Genomic DNA, 17,206 nt, shown 5'->3' with positions numbered 1-17,206 from the left:
TGATTCGGATGTTATCAGTGTTGCTTGACTTGTCGGGGTGTTGCTTGACCCGATGGGGGTGGCTGCAAGGCACTAGGACCTCGATGATTGACCACTTGATTCCATTAAAATATCCTGCAAATAGTGACAATTATAATGGATGCATATATTGGGTATTGCATATGTTAATCTTTAAGTGAAATCACTACACTTCAAAACGTAAAATAAATCACATTCAACTTTGAGGCACAACCATCAAATAAATTTCAGTGTACAATCATCAAACTTGCAGCACAAAATCATGACTCACCCAATATAAAACTAAACACAAATGGATACATCCATAGCAAAAAGTTATATTAACATATTAGACAATTAATTAACGTCGTCTTTCTAGCAAGGGTCTCAAATTGGGCTGGTCTTCAAGAGTAGATTGGAAGTCAGTTGGTACATCTAGCTCATCCACTCGACAAGTCAACCGCTTTGGAGAATGTATAACCACTGACCAATCAGGATGTTTCAAATCTTGTGAATAAAACACTTGATATGCCTCTCTAGCAAGAATGGCTGACTCATCCAAAAAGTTACTTGAACTTTTCAGTTTGTTGAGGTTGACCATCACCAAGCTTGAGTCTGGACAGATTTTACAGCCATTAGTCTTGTCTTCCACCCTCACCCAATCACAATAAAAGACCACCTCTTGAAAGTCGGTATAGTCTACCTCGACATCCGTTTAATGACCCCATACCACATCGTTGTCGCGATCAATGGGATTCTTGTCTTTCCTACTTGCAAAAAGAAGTAACAGCCCTCATGAAAACACCATTATCTCTTGGGTGGTAACAAAGATCATCATGAGACTTGGGAGAGAAGACAAAACCATTGACGCCGTACTTTTGTATGTCTTAGCTTTAGTTGGCCCTTTGACTAACTGCCACAACATAGAATTCGTGGCATCGTCCTCCAACAACTATAACAATACACAAGAAAACAATTTAAAAACATGACTAGTAAGAGAACTATCTTAGTATTTTTAAATTATATTGTTTTTGTAAGAATTAATACCTTCTTATATAACCAAATAATGAAATTTGTCTCAGATCTCTACCTCTGCTTTTGCAATCCCTTTTCCTTTAGCACGTGAACCGGATTGCAATGACTCACAATACTCACTGCATTTTATTCATTCATGCTTTAATAAAAGTATCTACATAATAACAAAACATGTTCCAGGCCTACATAGTGAAGGATTAAAGAATTTAGACTGTGAATGTATCACGCTCTTCGACTTCAAGCTCGAAACAAAGACCCATCGACGATCCGTACAAATTGATGAGGGGATAATAACACATCCTTACCATCTAGGATAGGCCCTTCATCATTGTACTCACCCATTTTCATCTAAAAAGACTTCTTGACTATATTTGTGATTACCGCTCGTGGATTAGACATGTACTCCATGGCATACCTAATGATTCAAAGAACAAGATATGATTCTGCAATAGAACCTTCAACATATCGTTTGTTGCTAGGAATATCTTTACACTCTTTCATCGACCTATTGGAATCAAATATTCCAAACTTACATATGTAAATTTTAAGTTCAAAAACACATCAAATGAAGTCAAACAATTGAAATAAAAGTGAATTACCGTTCGAACGGATACATCCACCGATCTTGGGTAGGTCCACAACGCAAAGCCTCATCTTCCAAATGCACTACAAGGTGGATGCTTATATCAAAAAAGGATGGCGGAAAGTGTTTCTCTAACACACACAATGCCTCGACAACCATCAACTTGGCTTCTTGAATGTCTTTTCTGATCAAGACCTTCGAACACAATAAATTAAAGAATAAGCTTATCTGGTGAATAGCTTTCCGTAAGTACCGGTGTTTCGGAAAGGCATGTTGAAGTAAAACAGGCAATAAGTACTCCATGATGACATGATAGTCATGCGACTTCATTGTTAGCAAACCAGGTGGATTGAGACTAACAATGTTGCTCAAGTTAGAAGAAAAACCTGAAGGGAGCTTTAAGTACTTCAAAGTTTTTAAGAAATCCATTTTCTCATTCTTATCCAAAACAAAAGAAGCATGTGGCTTAACTGTTTTCCCCGTGTTTGAATCAATTTGCATCCACTGCCCACTCTGTATGCCAAGAAGCCTTATATCCTCTCGCGGCATTTACAGTATCTTTTGTTTTACTCAAGCAAAGGATCGTGTTTAGTAAATGTTCTGCAACATTCTTCTCGGTATGCATCACATCAACAACATGGCGGACTTCATGGTCTATCCAGTACTCCATACCAAAAAAGATTGACTTCTTATACCATGCCCCAGTAAGTTCACCACCATCATCATTATCATCAACATTTACCTCGGCTCTTTTTCGCTTGCCCTTGCTGTCTTTCCAAGTTACAAAGTCGATACGATCTAGATGTTTTAGAAGTTCTTCCCCTCTTAGTGGTTCTGGAGGTAGACTATCTTCCACTATCTTGAGCCCCAAGTACTTCCCATCTCTAAAAGGGTGATCACTACTAAGAAACTGCCTATAGTTTGTGTAAACAATTTTCTTGCTAATAGGTAGATGAAGAGATGGAGTATTGTCACCACACCTTGGACAAGCTTTATATCCATGGGTTACACAACCGGATAAGTTCCCAAAAGCCGGGAAGTCGTGAATCCCCCACATCAACATAGCTCTCAACGTGAAATGTTCCTTTTATACATGTCATAAGCTGGCACTCCATGATCCCACAACCGCTTCAACTCTTCATACAAAGGGCTCGAGAAAAACATCAATGTCTTGACTCGGTGCCTTCGGCCCAGGAATTAACAGAGACAACATTTGGAATTCTGCTTTCATACACAAGGATGGTGGGAGATTATAAGGCACCGTGATGACAGGCCAACAACTGTGAAACCGAGATCAAACTCCACGTGGATTAAATCCATCCGCTGCAATAGCAAGCCAAACATTGCGCTCCTCCTCTGCAAATTCTTCATACTTCTCTTTACATACTTTCCATTGGCCAGAATCAGCTGGATGCCTCATATAATCCCATGAAGATTTTGATCTAGCATGCCAAGTCATGTCACGTGCTATCCATGGTATTGTATACAACCTCTTGAGTCTCGAATGAGAGGAAAGTGTCTCAACACTTTGTTAGGCTCTTTTGAAACCTTCCCTCCTTTGCCCGCTATGACTTTATATCTAGGTTTTTTACAATGACGACATTCCTCCAAATTTTCGCCAAGTTTCCAAAGATAGCATACAATTATTTTCGCACACATGAATGCACTTGGCTTTCATCCCTAGGTCTTTCAACATTTGCTTCATTATAGGATATTTCACCGGCAATGTGTTCTCTTTGGGTAACCATCTCCTCAACATGGACAACAATGTCACACACTATTCCCACCACCCAAACTGTTTCTTCAAATTGTGAAGTTCAACAATTGCTGAAAGTGTTGTCTCGAGTCCCTCACAAGAAGGATACAATTTTTCTTTTCGCTTTTTTTGTAGTCAAGATACCTCTTACCCAAGTCCGTTCAGAACAAACGGTGGTTCATTATCTCCTATTTTAATACCATGGCCCATATAAGCATCAACAAAGTTCCCTATTCCAAGCCCTTCTTCCTCGGTGTTTATTTCTTCCATGTTTCCCACCACCGGATGCTCCATCGAAGTTTGCAAGCGTCTTTCACCATGTAAAACCCATACACGGTATGAAAGATCTATACCGTTTAGGTTCAAATGATCTTCGACCACATCATATTCTAGTCGGAACCTATTCCTACAGTTTTTACATGGGCAAGGACAAGCAGACCCGCCCAACTTTGTTTTGGCAAATGAAACAAAATCCCTAACCCCGTCTTCATAAAGTATGGACCTCTTGTTTTTTTCATCCATCCAAACTTTCTGAATTTGCTCACTCATTCTACAATAAAACATGTTTATATATAGTTAAGGAATTTAAGACAAAATAAGCAAATAAGTTCCAATCTTCCGATTATATGCAAACGTACAGGTAACACTTAAACACTCATATGTACTATCAACTACCATCACTACTAGAAAAAGGCACATAGATAGCTTTTGTTTAATAGCTTATGTAAAAAAACGCTATACAAAAAAAATAAGATTGCGTTTGTAAGTCTTTGGCTATCATTTTTACTAAATGGTTCCCAGTTCAATTATGTTTCTTTAAAGAGGGCGCCGCCGATAAATCCTACAAACGCAATCCTTTTTTACACGGGAAGACCGGGACGTTAAGTTGGAACACGATGAAACAACCAACGAAGGTATATATAATAATAACTCAAAAAAGAAATAAAGTAAATCTCTCGTAGAAACAAAAACAAAGGAGGAGCTTTAAAGGTGAGAGTTTGATCATTACATTAACGAAAACAAAAAAAATTTGATCCTTTAATTAAAAAACAAATTTTTTATTTGCCAAAGTGGAATTTTTTATATGTTTGGTTTCAATTTTGTTTCTTCTTTCAGTTTCAGAAGATCCTCAGCTTTGGGTTCATGAATCTTCTAGCTTGCTTCGCCCCGTTTTTAGGTCCTCTCTCTTTCACACACACACACAAATTTTGTTGATATCGAAATATCTGAGTTTTAGGATTTATTGGTTTTTAGGTATTTGGAGATTGATCCGATAGCTTGGCTTGGGCTTGAGGAAACTGGTGGCTCATCTCCAACTAAGCATCATATCGGAGCGGTATGTATTGTTTATCATTGCTATATATATAATAGTTGAAATGTTGAACATAGAACTAGGGCTTGGTGCTTTGGTAGCGTTAGCTTACAAACACAGATTAGGTCAAGTTTAATTTATACTGACTACTCATTGTAGAAGAGATTAAAAGTAAACCATTGGTTCAAACCAAACTATTAAAAAATCATAAAATAATAGCCAAAAAAGGTAATCAATACTTTATGAGCAGAGAAATCATAAAGCTCTCAGCTTGATTGATATATGAATTAGAACCATTAGAAATAGAGATAAACTTGTTAATTAGAAAACTCGTAAATCATTCTTTAGCTAAACTTGATATCCTAAATTAGAACCATCAAAATCCACTCTTTTACATATTAAAAACAATCTTGTAATCTTGATCCATTGAAAATCAGCATAATAAACAACAATCAACTAATAAAATTAAATATGTTCAAATGTTCATATAAAAAACCCTAAACATCAACTACTCACCTCGGTTAATGAGAATCTTTTCTTGATAGATCGAAAAAATGAAAATCTCAAACCCCTAGACATACAAAACCAAAACCTTAAATAATTTGTAGGAGGAAGAAGAGAAGACGAACGAAGGAAGACGAGGATAGAGCAACTCACCGAGTGAAGAAGAAGTTCACGGCAGCGGTGGGCGGCACCACTCGTCGGGCTTTAGTTGATCTGTTTTTCCCTTTTTCTTCTATTGTTTTTTTTTTTTCGATGAGCTTGTAAGAAAAATACTCCCCGGTTTATCTTTTTTTTTTTTTTTTTGTAGATGTAATATTCTTTTTCTTGTTTTTTTCTTAGTTTCTAACGGATGGGTAAACGTTGCTAAGTATCTAAAGAAATGTTACAAAATAATTCAACTATTTAAGCAACGGTTGATTGCATTGCCAACGGATAATATATGTGACTAATTTCCTAACGGCTGTATAAGTGTTACTAATGAAAAAACTCAATTGTTGCAAATTCACCCAAATGGTGTAGTGTTAGTTGGGTTTTGGAAACATCCTAGAGGATACCGGCCACCACGTATATAATGTTGATGTGGAATTTTCGGGGTATGGGAACCTCCACGGTAGCTCAGACTCTAAAGGAAATGATTCGAAGACACAACCCGGATGTTATATTTCTAGTAGAAACTAAAGCTAACAGTATTAAAATAAAAAGTTTACAAAAATCCATGAGGTATCCGAATGCTTTTGTGGTAGATGCTGAAGGTTATAGTGGCTGTTTGGCTTTGCTATACAAGGACAAGATTGATCCGAAATCATTGAGCTGGAAACATGCTATCACAGTAAAATTTTCAAACTATCTTGCGGAAGGTGACTGGTTTATTACTTTAGTATATGGTCATCCCATTTCTCACAAACGTAGTTTAGTCTGGGATCATTTACGTACTGTTGCTACTAGTTATGTGGGTCTTTGGTTGTTATGGGGTGATTTTAATGTTATTCTCAACATGGATGAGAAACTGGGTGGTAGTAAAGTGAACCTAAAAGCCGTACAAGAGTTTCAAGACTTGACTTCTTATTTGAACCTTGTTGATCTTAGTTTCTCTGGTCCTAAATATACCTGGTATAATAATAGAAAAGGTATAGCTAATATTAAGGAGAAACTTGACAGAGGCTTAGCTAATACTGATTGGTTTAACCTCTTCCCACAAGCTAAAATCCATCATCCATCTGATCATCTCATTTTACTTCTCAACTTCTTTCTCAAACAAAAAATCAGGAAAAAACCTTTCAGGTTCCAAGAGATGTGGGTTAGAGAACCGTCTTTTGCTCAAGTTATTAAGGAAGCCTGGAATCTCTCGGTTTATGGCTCTCCCTCTTTCATTCTTCACTCTAAAATTTCTAATCTACAAAAAGCTCTTTCTCATTGGAATAAAGAAATTTTTGGTAATGTTTTTCATCAGATAAGGATATGTGAAAATAAACTAGCTTCTTTCAATGATCTTAATCCTTCTGATGTTATTCATCTGTCCACCATTAGCATAGGGCAACCTTGGAAAAACTATTGCTCCGAGAAGAGCATTATTGGAGACAGAATTCTAGGACTACCAGTATTAAGTGTGGGGATAAAAACACAAGGTTTTTTCATACTTATGCTTCATATAGGAAGAGTAAGAATTCTATAGATAGGCTTCTTCTGGATAATGGAACTTGGTGTAGTGATCCTAATATCATTGAGAAGTCTATTAATGAGTAATATATTGTGATGTTTACTTCTTCTGAGTCTTCTCCCAACCAAAACATATATTATCTTTCTTTTTAATCCATGCATTTCTGAGTCACAAAATGATAATCTTATCTCCATTCCCTCTCCCACCGAGATTTTTAAAGTCCTAAAAAAATGAGTAATTTGAAGGCCCTAGGACCTAATGGCTTTCAGCCTGTTTTCTATAAGAAATTTTAGAATGTGGTCAAAACAGATATTATAGAGGTGGTTCAAACCTTTTTTAGGACAAAGCAGTTTGGAACTATTCTCAATAAGACTTTCATTTCTCTAATCCCCAAATTTCAAATCCAACCAAGATCCAACACTTCATACTCATAAGTCTTTGCAATATTATATATAAGATTCTCTCTAAGATATTAGCAAATAGACTAAAACCTCTCCTGTCACTGATCATTTCCCCTCACCAAGGAGCCTTTGCACCTAAAAGAGATATTGGAGACAATGTTGGGGTTGTTCATGAGGTCTTTTATAACATCAAGTCTATGAGAAAACAAAAAAAAAAAAGGATGGTGTGCCATCAAACTGGATATGGCCAAGGCCTATGACAGGGTTGAGTGGACTTTTATTGCCCAAATCTTTCACAGCCTAGGTTTCTCTACCAAATGGATAAAACTCATTAACTTTTACCTCTCCACTGTCCAATATAACATTATTGTTAATGGGATTCCCTTAAAGACCATTTTTCCCTCTCGTGGCATCAGACAAGGGGATCTTCTGTCATCCTACCTCTTCATTTTGGTATCAGAATCTTTGTCAAGACTTTTCTTTAAAGCTGAACAAAATGACCTCATGACAAGTTTGAAAGTCTCTATAGGGGCTCCTGGTCGGGTATTACCCATATGGCCTATGCAGATGACTTGATAGTCTTTTGTTAGACTTATATTAAAGATGTTGAGGTTGTGAGAGTGATATTATAGATGAGTACTGTGAAGCATCTGGGGAACTAGTGAATTATGACAAGTCAAGTGTTTCTTTTAGCCCAAATACTCATGTTCACCAACAAAAAATCATTAAATCCATTCTCTGTATTAACTCTGTTGATTTGAAGGATTTATATTTGGGTTCTCCATTATCTTTCTCAAAATCCAAAGTTCAAGATTTCTCTTTCATAGCAGACAAAGTTTCTAAAGCTATAGATGGTTGGCAAGCCAGCCTTTTTTCCCAAGCTGGCAGAACAACCTTGATCAAATTTGTTGCCTAAGTTATTCCCATTTATACCATGTCCACCTTTGCTTTTCCCAGTATAGTTTCTGAGAGATTGGATAAGATTTGCAGAGATTTTTGGTGGAAGGGCTCCCCAAATTCTAAGGCCATTCACACTTGTAAATGGGATAAGATTTGTCAAAGGAAAGAAGAGGGAGGGCTGGGGTTGAGATTTTTCAAGGAAGTCAATTTAGCACTTTTGGCTAAGTTGTATTGGAAGGTTCTAACAGGAGAGGATTGTTTGTGGACAAAACTGATGCAAGCCAAATATGGGAAATTTAATAAGCCCATGTCAGATGATACTTCTAGACCTTCTAATTCTTCTTTCATGTTCAGTAACATCTCTAAGGCTAAGGAAATAGTGACCACAGGTATGGCATGGCAATGGAAGCGCTATAAGTTTTTGGAATGATCCATAGGTGCTCTTTTTGGGAGAGTATAAGCCTCTGAAGCATTGGATAAAGAGGATTAATTATTTAATTGCGACTGTTCGGGATGCCCTTCTCCCTGATGGAAATTGGAATATAGCTCTTCTCAAGAGTCTGCCTCCACCTATAAAGAGTGCCATCATATCCATTAAAGCAAAACCAAGTCTCCCCGATAACCTTATATGGCAATTCACTAAAAAGGGCAATTTTATAATGAAGTCAGCCTATCAAACTGCCCTCACCATCAGGAATAAGGCATCAAATGCCTCTTCCAGTATCCCAAGATATATACTTAGATTTGAAAGCTCAAAGTCCCTTTTGAGAATTCAGAATTTTAAATGGAAGGCTTCTCATAACATCCTTCCTACAGGTGAAGTCATTGTGGCTCACCACTTAAATATTGATCTCATGTGTTGTTTTTGTAACAATACTTAAGGGATTTATACCACCTTTTCTTCTTGTGTTCATGGTTTAAAGGAATATGGTTTTTATCTAGCTTTGGTCTTAGAACTAAAGTGGAAGATTTTTATGTGATAAACTGGTTATCCTTCTGCATGAATTTAAAGAAACGCACTGATATAGGTTTCTTTAATCTTTCTGTGCTTTTCTGTGCCATCTTAGATGCTATATGGCAAGCCAAAAACAAGAAGAGATTTCAAGGAGATATGCCTAGTCAACATTCAGTTTTGCATCAAGCTTATTCTACTTATCAGGATTGGAATCTAGCTTTCATTTTCTTAAGAAGATGATATACCATATATCATGGAAGATGATACTAATCCTACTACTTCTGATTTGAGTTAGATAAAGCCACCCCCTAGATGGGTGAAACTAAACTTTGATGCTAGCTTTAATAGAGAGAGTTCTCATGCTTATTTAGTTATGGTTTGCAGGAATAGTGAAGTTTTCTTTTGGGAAGAATGGTCAGAAAAGTCAAAGAAACTTCTCCTAGTGAAGCAGAAGTTTTTGCATCAGAGTTAGCAGTAAAGTTTGCAATGCAGAAGCAATGGAAAGAAGCCATTTTGGAAGGTGATGCCAAAACTGTAGTCTAAGCTTGTGGAGACATAGCGGAAGCATCCTCCTGGACCTGGAACCAAGCTCTGCTATATATTTCTTCTGTTTCAAGTAGTTTCAATTCTCTTTTGTTTAGATTTACTCCCAAAACTTGTAATGTTTCTACTCATAAACTTGCAAAGTGGGCATGGCATAGGGAGTTTCCTACTGAACTTGGAAGTCTATAATAGCTTTTTAGACCAATTTCTAAATAATGAATGAATTATGGAGCCCATGAATTCCTCATGGGTCTTCACCATCAAAAAAAAAAAATCTCAATGTAAACTTCCAATTCATATTATAGCACCACATGATGAAATAAATACTCGTAAAAGAATTTCAATTTCCTTTTTATTTGAGAAGTTTAATTCTTTGATTAGCAAATGATTTTTTCTGTTTAATTAGATGTAAACACTATTTTTCTCTAATTAAGACTGGGGCTGAGATCAGATGTTGTCGGGATTTAAAGAGATGATTTTTGCTAAATTATTGTTAACCTGATTGGGAGTGGAGCATAGGAGTATTGTTCTTTTCTTTTTTCTATCTTTTTGTTGGATAATGATTAACTTTTATATGTAATCAATTAGAGATTTAGAAGTGCCCTAATTAAAAATGTAATGTCGCTCTCCAGTACATCGGTGGAGAAAAATTTGTCATGTTACGGATTACTATAACGGCCTGATTACTAGTTCTATGCAACCACTTATTGCAAACTTCATGAAAATTACACAATAATGCCTCACTAACTAAAATACAGAGTACTGTTGATGAGGGAGGTGGTTCACCAATAGAAGAGGAGCGAGGTGCCTAAGACTGAGACCTTACTTTTTCTTTTTGTTGGTTTTGTTTTTTAATGCACCACAACTTGATTTCATGACCAGTGATAAAAGATAAAATTAATAGTTTACCTACGAAATGAACGATGAACTCAAAACGTAAGTAAACTAAAACTTTCTTATGAGTCTATGTTTATCAAAGTTTCTACTCTCAGGTCTATCGAAATAAAGTGGAGTAACAAATTCGTTCCACTCCTAGTGCTCTAGCATGGAATGTTTTCTAGTCTAATTAGTCGGTCTTAAGTCTAATGAGAGTTTTACTGAGGGGATTATACTTACGATGCAACTACCCACAAGATACAAACTATAATTGATTCAACTACGGAAATACTACGTTGATTCTATAATAAGGAATTAGGGGGGATTGATTCCACCTTAACTCAACTTAACTCACTAACGACAAATCGTCAGAATCCGAATTGAATCGCCCAGGGGAACAATTGGTTCTTCCTAATCCCTAATTACACATGACATTTCTACCAATTCATAACTAGCATGTGAATGATTAAACCCATTCTCATGGCGAATTAATCGTTTCTAGAGTGGAATAGAAATTACGACGACTCTACGATAATCGAAATCAAGCTTTCATCAAGGCTTCTCAACCCCCTCTAATGGAGGTTTAGCCGAGAATCATTCCGCAATCATTTCCATATGAATCTAAACTAAACATAATATCAAGATTCGAAATTTACTAATCTAAATTAAACAATAATTAAAATCTAATTAACAACTAAGAAATGATAATCAACAAGAATTAAAACTAGATCTAATAGATTGAAATAACAAAAATCGAAATAACAAGAATAATAACTATTTTATTTATCTAATGAATGATATTCAATGATTCAAGAAATTAATCTAAACAAGAAATGAAATTCTAAAACTAAGTTCTAAAACTCATTAATGGAGGCTAACTAATCTAATTCTAATCTAGGTCTAACTATCTACCATTAACAAAGAGCTAAGCTTTTGTTTTTATACTTTCAGATCCAAAAATCGTGCATGGGCTTGGAGCCATGTTTTGGGCCAGAGAATCAGGCCCAAAACCCAATTCTTTCAGTCCAAAAAGGCCTCTTCAGCTGCAGTTGTCTTCAACAGACTTTTCGTCCACTTCTGCTCTTCTGATTGGGTCAAGGTTTAGACCATTGGAAAGCTCTTTCCGGGCCGGTCGTTTTGACGTAAGGTAGGCCCAATTCCGAGGTCTGAGTCCAAAGCTATGGTCTTCGGAAGTTCTGTTGACTTTGTGCACTGTTTCTGCCCACGTGGATTTTGACTTTTCATCTTTTGACCGGGCTTTACAGAGGCTTTGTCTTCTTGAAAATTGGCCTTTAATCACAGAACTCCTTAGCAACCGACCTTTGCTCCTTTATCTCGCTAAAGTGGCACATTTCTGCACATAATGGACTTTGAAGCCTGAAAAGCATAAAAACACGTAATCAGTATTAACTCATAATTATTACTCACATAATTGGTCTAAAAGTATGACTGTTACAGGGTTAAAGCTACAATTTTGGGCTCTTATCAAACCACCCCCAAACAGCATTTTGCTTGTCCTCAAGCAAAGATGAGAAATTAAAATAAGTGACCAAAAATGGAGTTTTATCTACTCTCGTTTCGCTGAGTGCAATTGCATTGACCATATGCAACAAGGCCTTAAACCACTAGGAATTCCCTAGTAGATGAATTATAGCCTCGTGAGAGTTTTCCAGTGAAGGTACTCACAAACTTCATCTATACTACAACGACTAAGAAAGAAAACTATTGTTTCCTTATTCATGCTCCAAATTATCTATACATCTCACTAGCTATGAACAAGAATAACCAAGTCAAAAACCTAAGCTAATATATGTATAATAATCAATCATCTACAATAAACACATATACAATGAGTAATACTATGAAATGCAATAGCAGTCCGTTTCAAACTTCGAATAAGCGTCCTTAAGTAGGTTCTCACCATAATAGTCAAGATACAACACTCGATTTTTCCACTCAAGTTTACATTCTAGTGCAGCGGTGGGCACACTTTACCTTACAATCTCAATGACACACAAGGAAGCCGGAGTCAATCAAACACATCTGCCACTTACTATCACACTAACCTATTCCTAATTGAGCTAGAGGTCTTTATTAGGTGTTTCGGGGATTAGGAGATGGTTTAAGAAGGAAGGAAATGGATATTCAAAAAGGACAACTCTGAGATAATAGAGTCTTCATATTATGTAACTAGAGAAAACCTTGTTATTTACTTTTGCTTCTACACTTTGTTTCCATCCTTAGTCATATTTTTTTTTTTACTTTTTCTTTGGCTTTTGACTCCTTTTATTCTATTTTTTGGAGTTTTTATTTTATTTCTATTTTTATTTTTCTTTTCTTTGGATGGAAACTTCTTTTCTTTATTTTTTTTTGAAGCAACTAACTAATTTTTGTTTACACTGTGGTTTTCTCTTCTTCTTTCTTCCTCATTCTATTCTCGGACTTATTCTAAATTGGGTAGGTTGATTTTTTTTTTTTTTTTTTTTTTTTTTTTTTTTGTTTTTTTTTAAAGTATTTGTGGTTTATGAAAGGCTAAAGAAAGGCTCGAGGGGCTTAATTAGCTGAAAATAATTCATACGCTTGAATTTAAATATATCGATCCAAAGAGGGGCCTAAATTCTCGCTTTTTGGATATGGTTTAGTGATCAAGCAAGTGGACGTGTGATTTCTCTATCCGATTTTACTTCTCCCTTGTGTCATTTCTCAAATGTTTCACTCTTGTAAGGCTTTAAGCTATATTCTCACGGGATTTGTAGAATAAGTACTCTAGCCTAGATTTCAGAAACTTACTGCTAACAATCATAGATACTCATGTAATATATTTATAGATAGATGCAAAGATTATTACCTACATATTAACCTAAGTTTCTAAAAATTATTCTAATGCAAAAGCTACATGAGACTTCTAGATTGTTAAGAGCATAGAGAAAGAAAACAATACCAATATTCCTAAGTGTATAGCATAACTTATTTATTTATATTTTTGAATTTATGAAATTTTAACTAGAAAACAAGTGCATATTATACATATCTATATCCTAACAGATGCCTTAATTATACGTGTTTCTATGCCCACCCCCAAACAAGAAGCATGCTTTGTCCTCAAAGCATTTAAATAAAGAGGGTAGAAAAGTACCATGGAACCGCGTGAAATTCTAAAACATCTGCAAAACAAGGTTAAAACATACTAATATAAAAACTGACGCAACTCTATAAGAGTTCCACCCATTATGGGGTTAACAGACTTAAATTGCTTGGGACATAAGCAGACACTAAATGGAATTAAAAACTTACCTTATCTCCCAGACATGCATATTATCTACCCAATAGCACCATGGGTCTTGTATTTCAAATGGGCATGGCAAGTCCAAGAACAAATGCTAGCAAGAACCATAAGCGGTTCCCAGCCTACGTGTGTGATCACCTCGCGAGTCCAAGCACCATAAGTAGTGCTTGGGAACAAATCTTCGAAAGACTGTTCCGGTATTATTGTAAGAGATGTCATCTTGAAACTACGCCCGAAACAAAAAAATGACTGAAACAACCCGCTAAAACCGGAAATTTTCGGGTCTATTTAAGTCGTAAACGTGCCCTCGTCGGGTTTTTTTTTGTTTGACAAGGGAGCGAGGTGGGGTAAGAATAGGAATTTGAGTGATCAAGAATGGAAAAACCAACACCCATTCCCAAACAAATTTTTGAAAACAGTTTGTAAAAATTTGTTTTAAAACGGGTCTTTTAAGGTCGATTCCCGAGACTTGCTAGATTACTATTTTTATAGCTTTAAACTTTTTTACTTTTTATGAATTAGGTTTAATATAAAGGAAAACAATAAGCATTAAAGATATAATTCACACCATAGAGAAACATGACTCAAAAACCAAGAAAACATGCAAGAGTAGAAAACATGAATTATGTGAACCGTGGACTTAGGATCCGGTACTTACAACCACACACTCCATAGGGAGGGCCCGGTTACCTGAATGGTGCATTCACCAATATATGGAAATGAAAGGAAATGCACCAAACACAAAAATTGAGTCGTTTATAGTCAGATACTCGAGACTTTATCTAAATATATGTATGAATATGCAGTTTATCATATATCAACAACCGAAATAGTTGTGGATCGCTCCATAAATAAATATCACAAAAACATATCCAAACACAATCAAGCACCAAGATTTCCCTCTGACGCAGCTAGTGGAATGAAAGCGAAGTCGGATAGACCTATAACATAACCGAGCATGCACCTTATGTTTCATCTTTGAACGAGAGGGTGTCCTAGTGAATAAGTGTGGAAAAGTGAATGGTTGTGGAAGATATGGTGGATTGGGATAAGTTTTAGAGAAAAGCATGGAAAAAAAGTGAGGATGTGGGTTTAGCACAAAACTCATTCATGGTGTAGTTAGGGACCTTGCCTCAAGTCTGAAAATGAAGGTGTCAAGTGGTTTATCCTTGGGAAGTATTTGTTTACTAGGTGGATTTAAAAAATCATGAAGCCGGGAGAAACTAAAAGATCGAAAGTGCAAACTCGAGGTTCCTTTGAAAAGGTGGAGGGTGGGAATATTGGTGATGGAAGGTGAATGATTCTCAGCTAGAGCTCTCAAGTCCATATCATCATAAATCTTGATATATGCAAGACATTCCTCAATAGGTGGGTCAAAAGGATCACTGGGATAGAGATTGAAAAATTCATCTTCCGTCATAGCATCAAGGGATGAATGGTTGTTGGCAAGGGGGGACTCGAGAAGTGGTAAAGAAGCGGTGCAAAAGAGTTGCAGGAATTCTTCTTCGATTTCGTCTACTACCAGGGAGTCATTGTTAAAGTTGGAATTTCCGAAGGAAAGGAATTTGTTAATTTGTTTCTCCGGAAACATGTTTTTGAAGTAATCTTGAGCTAAGCTCTCGATCATGCTAACCTCGCCACTTATAGATGAATCGGGATACCGTGGTCCTCGTTTTGAAAACATTTACCTCAACGTAAAGATGGCCAAAGGACAAGAACATCGAACCATCAGCGGTTTATGAGCCGCGTTGGCGAGCTAAAGGGACGCCCTAAATGATAGGTACAGAGTCGTTAGTGACTTCCGTTATCGAGGATAACAAAGTCGGCGGGTAGTAAAAATTTTGGACTTTAACCAAAGACGCTTTTCAACCACACCCTTAGGATACTTAATAGGCCGATCGACTAATTGCAATGTCATTTTAGTAGGTTGCATCTCCTCTAGACCTATTTGTTTATACAAATAAAACAAGAGTAAGTTAACACTAGCCCCCGTGTCTAGTAGTGCGGTCGTCGTGTGAGAATCTCCTAAGGTGCATTGTGCAATGGGGCGGACCCGGTGGTCCTTGTACTTAACAATTCCATTATTTTCGGATAAAGTTGGGAACTGCTCAGTTAGAAAGGCGCCTTTAGGTATGTTGGTCTTACGCCTAGTAGTGCACAACTCCTTAAAAACTTAGCGTGGTTAGGTAGCTTTTTATAGCTTCGAGAAAAGGAAGGTTTATCATTAGATTTTTGAAACGCGTTCTAATCTCCTCAAAGTTAGTATCCCCGGTTAGCATGGCTAATTTCGAGGGAACGGTGGTTTCGCTCTATATTTAGCGTATGGCTCGACTTGATGTGTAACCTTGGCTTTTCTGTTTCTTAGGTTGTGGTTTAACCGGTACCTCTACGGTGGTAGGTTCTTTAGTTTCTATTTCGTATCTAGTTCGATATCCGGTGTAGGGACTCGATGGGGTAACTATAGGCATAGTTACTTTGTTATCAACCACTCTTCCGAGCGGGAGAGTGGTGATGGCATTTAAATGACCTACGGATGTAGTTTCCGTACTAGTATTACCGCTTACCTCAAAGGCATCTTTGATGTTCTAGGGTTGGGTATCGCTTGCCCGAAACACGCCTTTTGGTTGGGCTTTCTCTTGGGCTAACTGTTGGTTTAAATTATTAACGGATTGTAGAATGTGTTGGTTAGATTGAGCCATGGTTTGGAAAAGTTGTTGGCTCACTTGTATGAAGGTGTCAAGACGATCCGGTTGTGTGGGTGTAGTAGTCACGGTGGTGTGGACTGAACTATCTCGCGTTGATTATTTATGGGCGGATTGTGATAGTTATTATTTACCTAACGATACCTCTATTAGCATTATAATTATTATAACTACATTGACCTTTGTGCTTGACTTTGTCGAGGTTAAGCTTTGGTTGTTATAATTATTATAATTACCCCCGATCCCGTCCTTGTTGTGGTGGAGCTTGGTTATAACTGTCGTTGGCCTAACATATTGATTATTGTACCAGTAGGTGTGACTTGTTGGTTATTTCTCCAACCGAAGTTGGGATTTTGTCTCCAAGGGCGTTAGGTTCACTATTAATGGAACAAGAATGTTCATAGGCTATAGGGCGATTAAGTCGGGATGCTTTCGGGACTCAACGAAACTACATGGATTTGAATTTACATTCATGACGGGGATAGGCTTTTGTTGTATAGAAATGACCTCTACCTTTTTTGTGAGGGATTCAATTAGAGTTTTAAGCTCAGGATCTGATTTAACCTCAAACATACTGGTAGCCTTAACTGTTGAAGAAGAACTAGCGGAGCGGGAGTAATCGTCACTACCCCCCCAATTATTATTACGCTTAGTCTGATCTTCCAAAAATTTATATGCCTCTGAGGCTCCTTTACTTAG

The 17,206-nt window shown here is 36.8% G+C and overlaps 1 protein-coding gene across 1 annotated transcript; it reads left to right on the top strand.

The window, feature by feature from the left end:
* Positions 1-5,902: 5,902 nt before the first annotated feature.
* LOC147477210 (uncharacterized) lies at positions 5,903-6,859 on the top strand. Its single transcript, XM_086585937.1, has one exon. The coding sequence runs from the start codon at positions 5,903-5,905 to the stop codon at positions 6,857-6,859; it is 957 nt and encodes a 318-aa protein (XP_086442063.1).
* The last annotated feature ends 10,347 nt before the right edge of the window (positions 6,860-17,206 follow it).

Source organism: Coptis chinensis, chromosome 9, assembly GCF_015680905.1.
Source record: "Coptis chinensis isolate HL-2020 chromosome 9, ASM1568090v1, whole genome shotgun sequence".
Taxonomy (NCBI): domain Eukaryota; kingdom Viridiplantae; phylum Streptophyta; class Magnoliopsida; order Ranunculales; family Ranunculaceae; genus Coptis; species Coptis chinensis.
This window is presented reverse-complemented; position numbering and strand designations above follow the sequence as displayed.

Bases quoted from the DNA above. Each gene is read 5' to 3' on its own strand.
- LOC147477210 (XM_086585937.1), top strand. From the start codon at position 5,903: ATGAGGTATCCGAATGCTTTTGTGGTAGATGCTGAAGGTTATAGTGGC.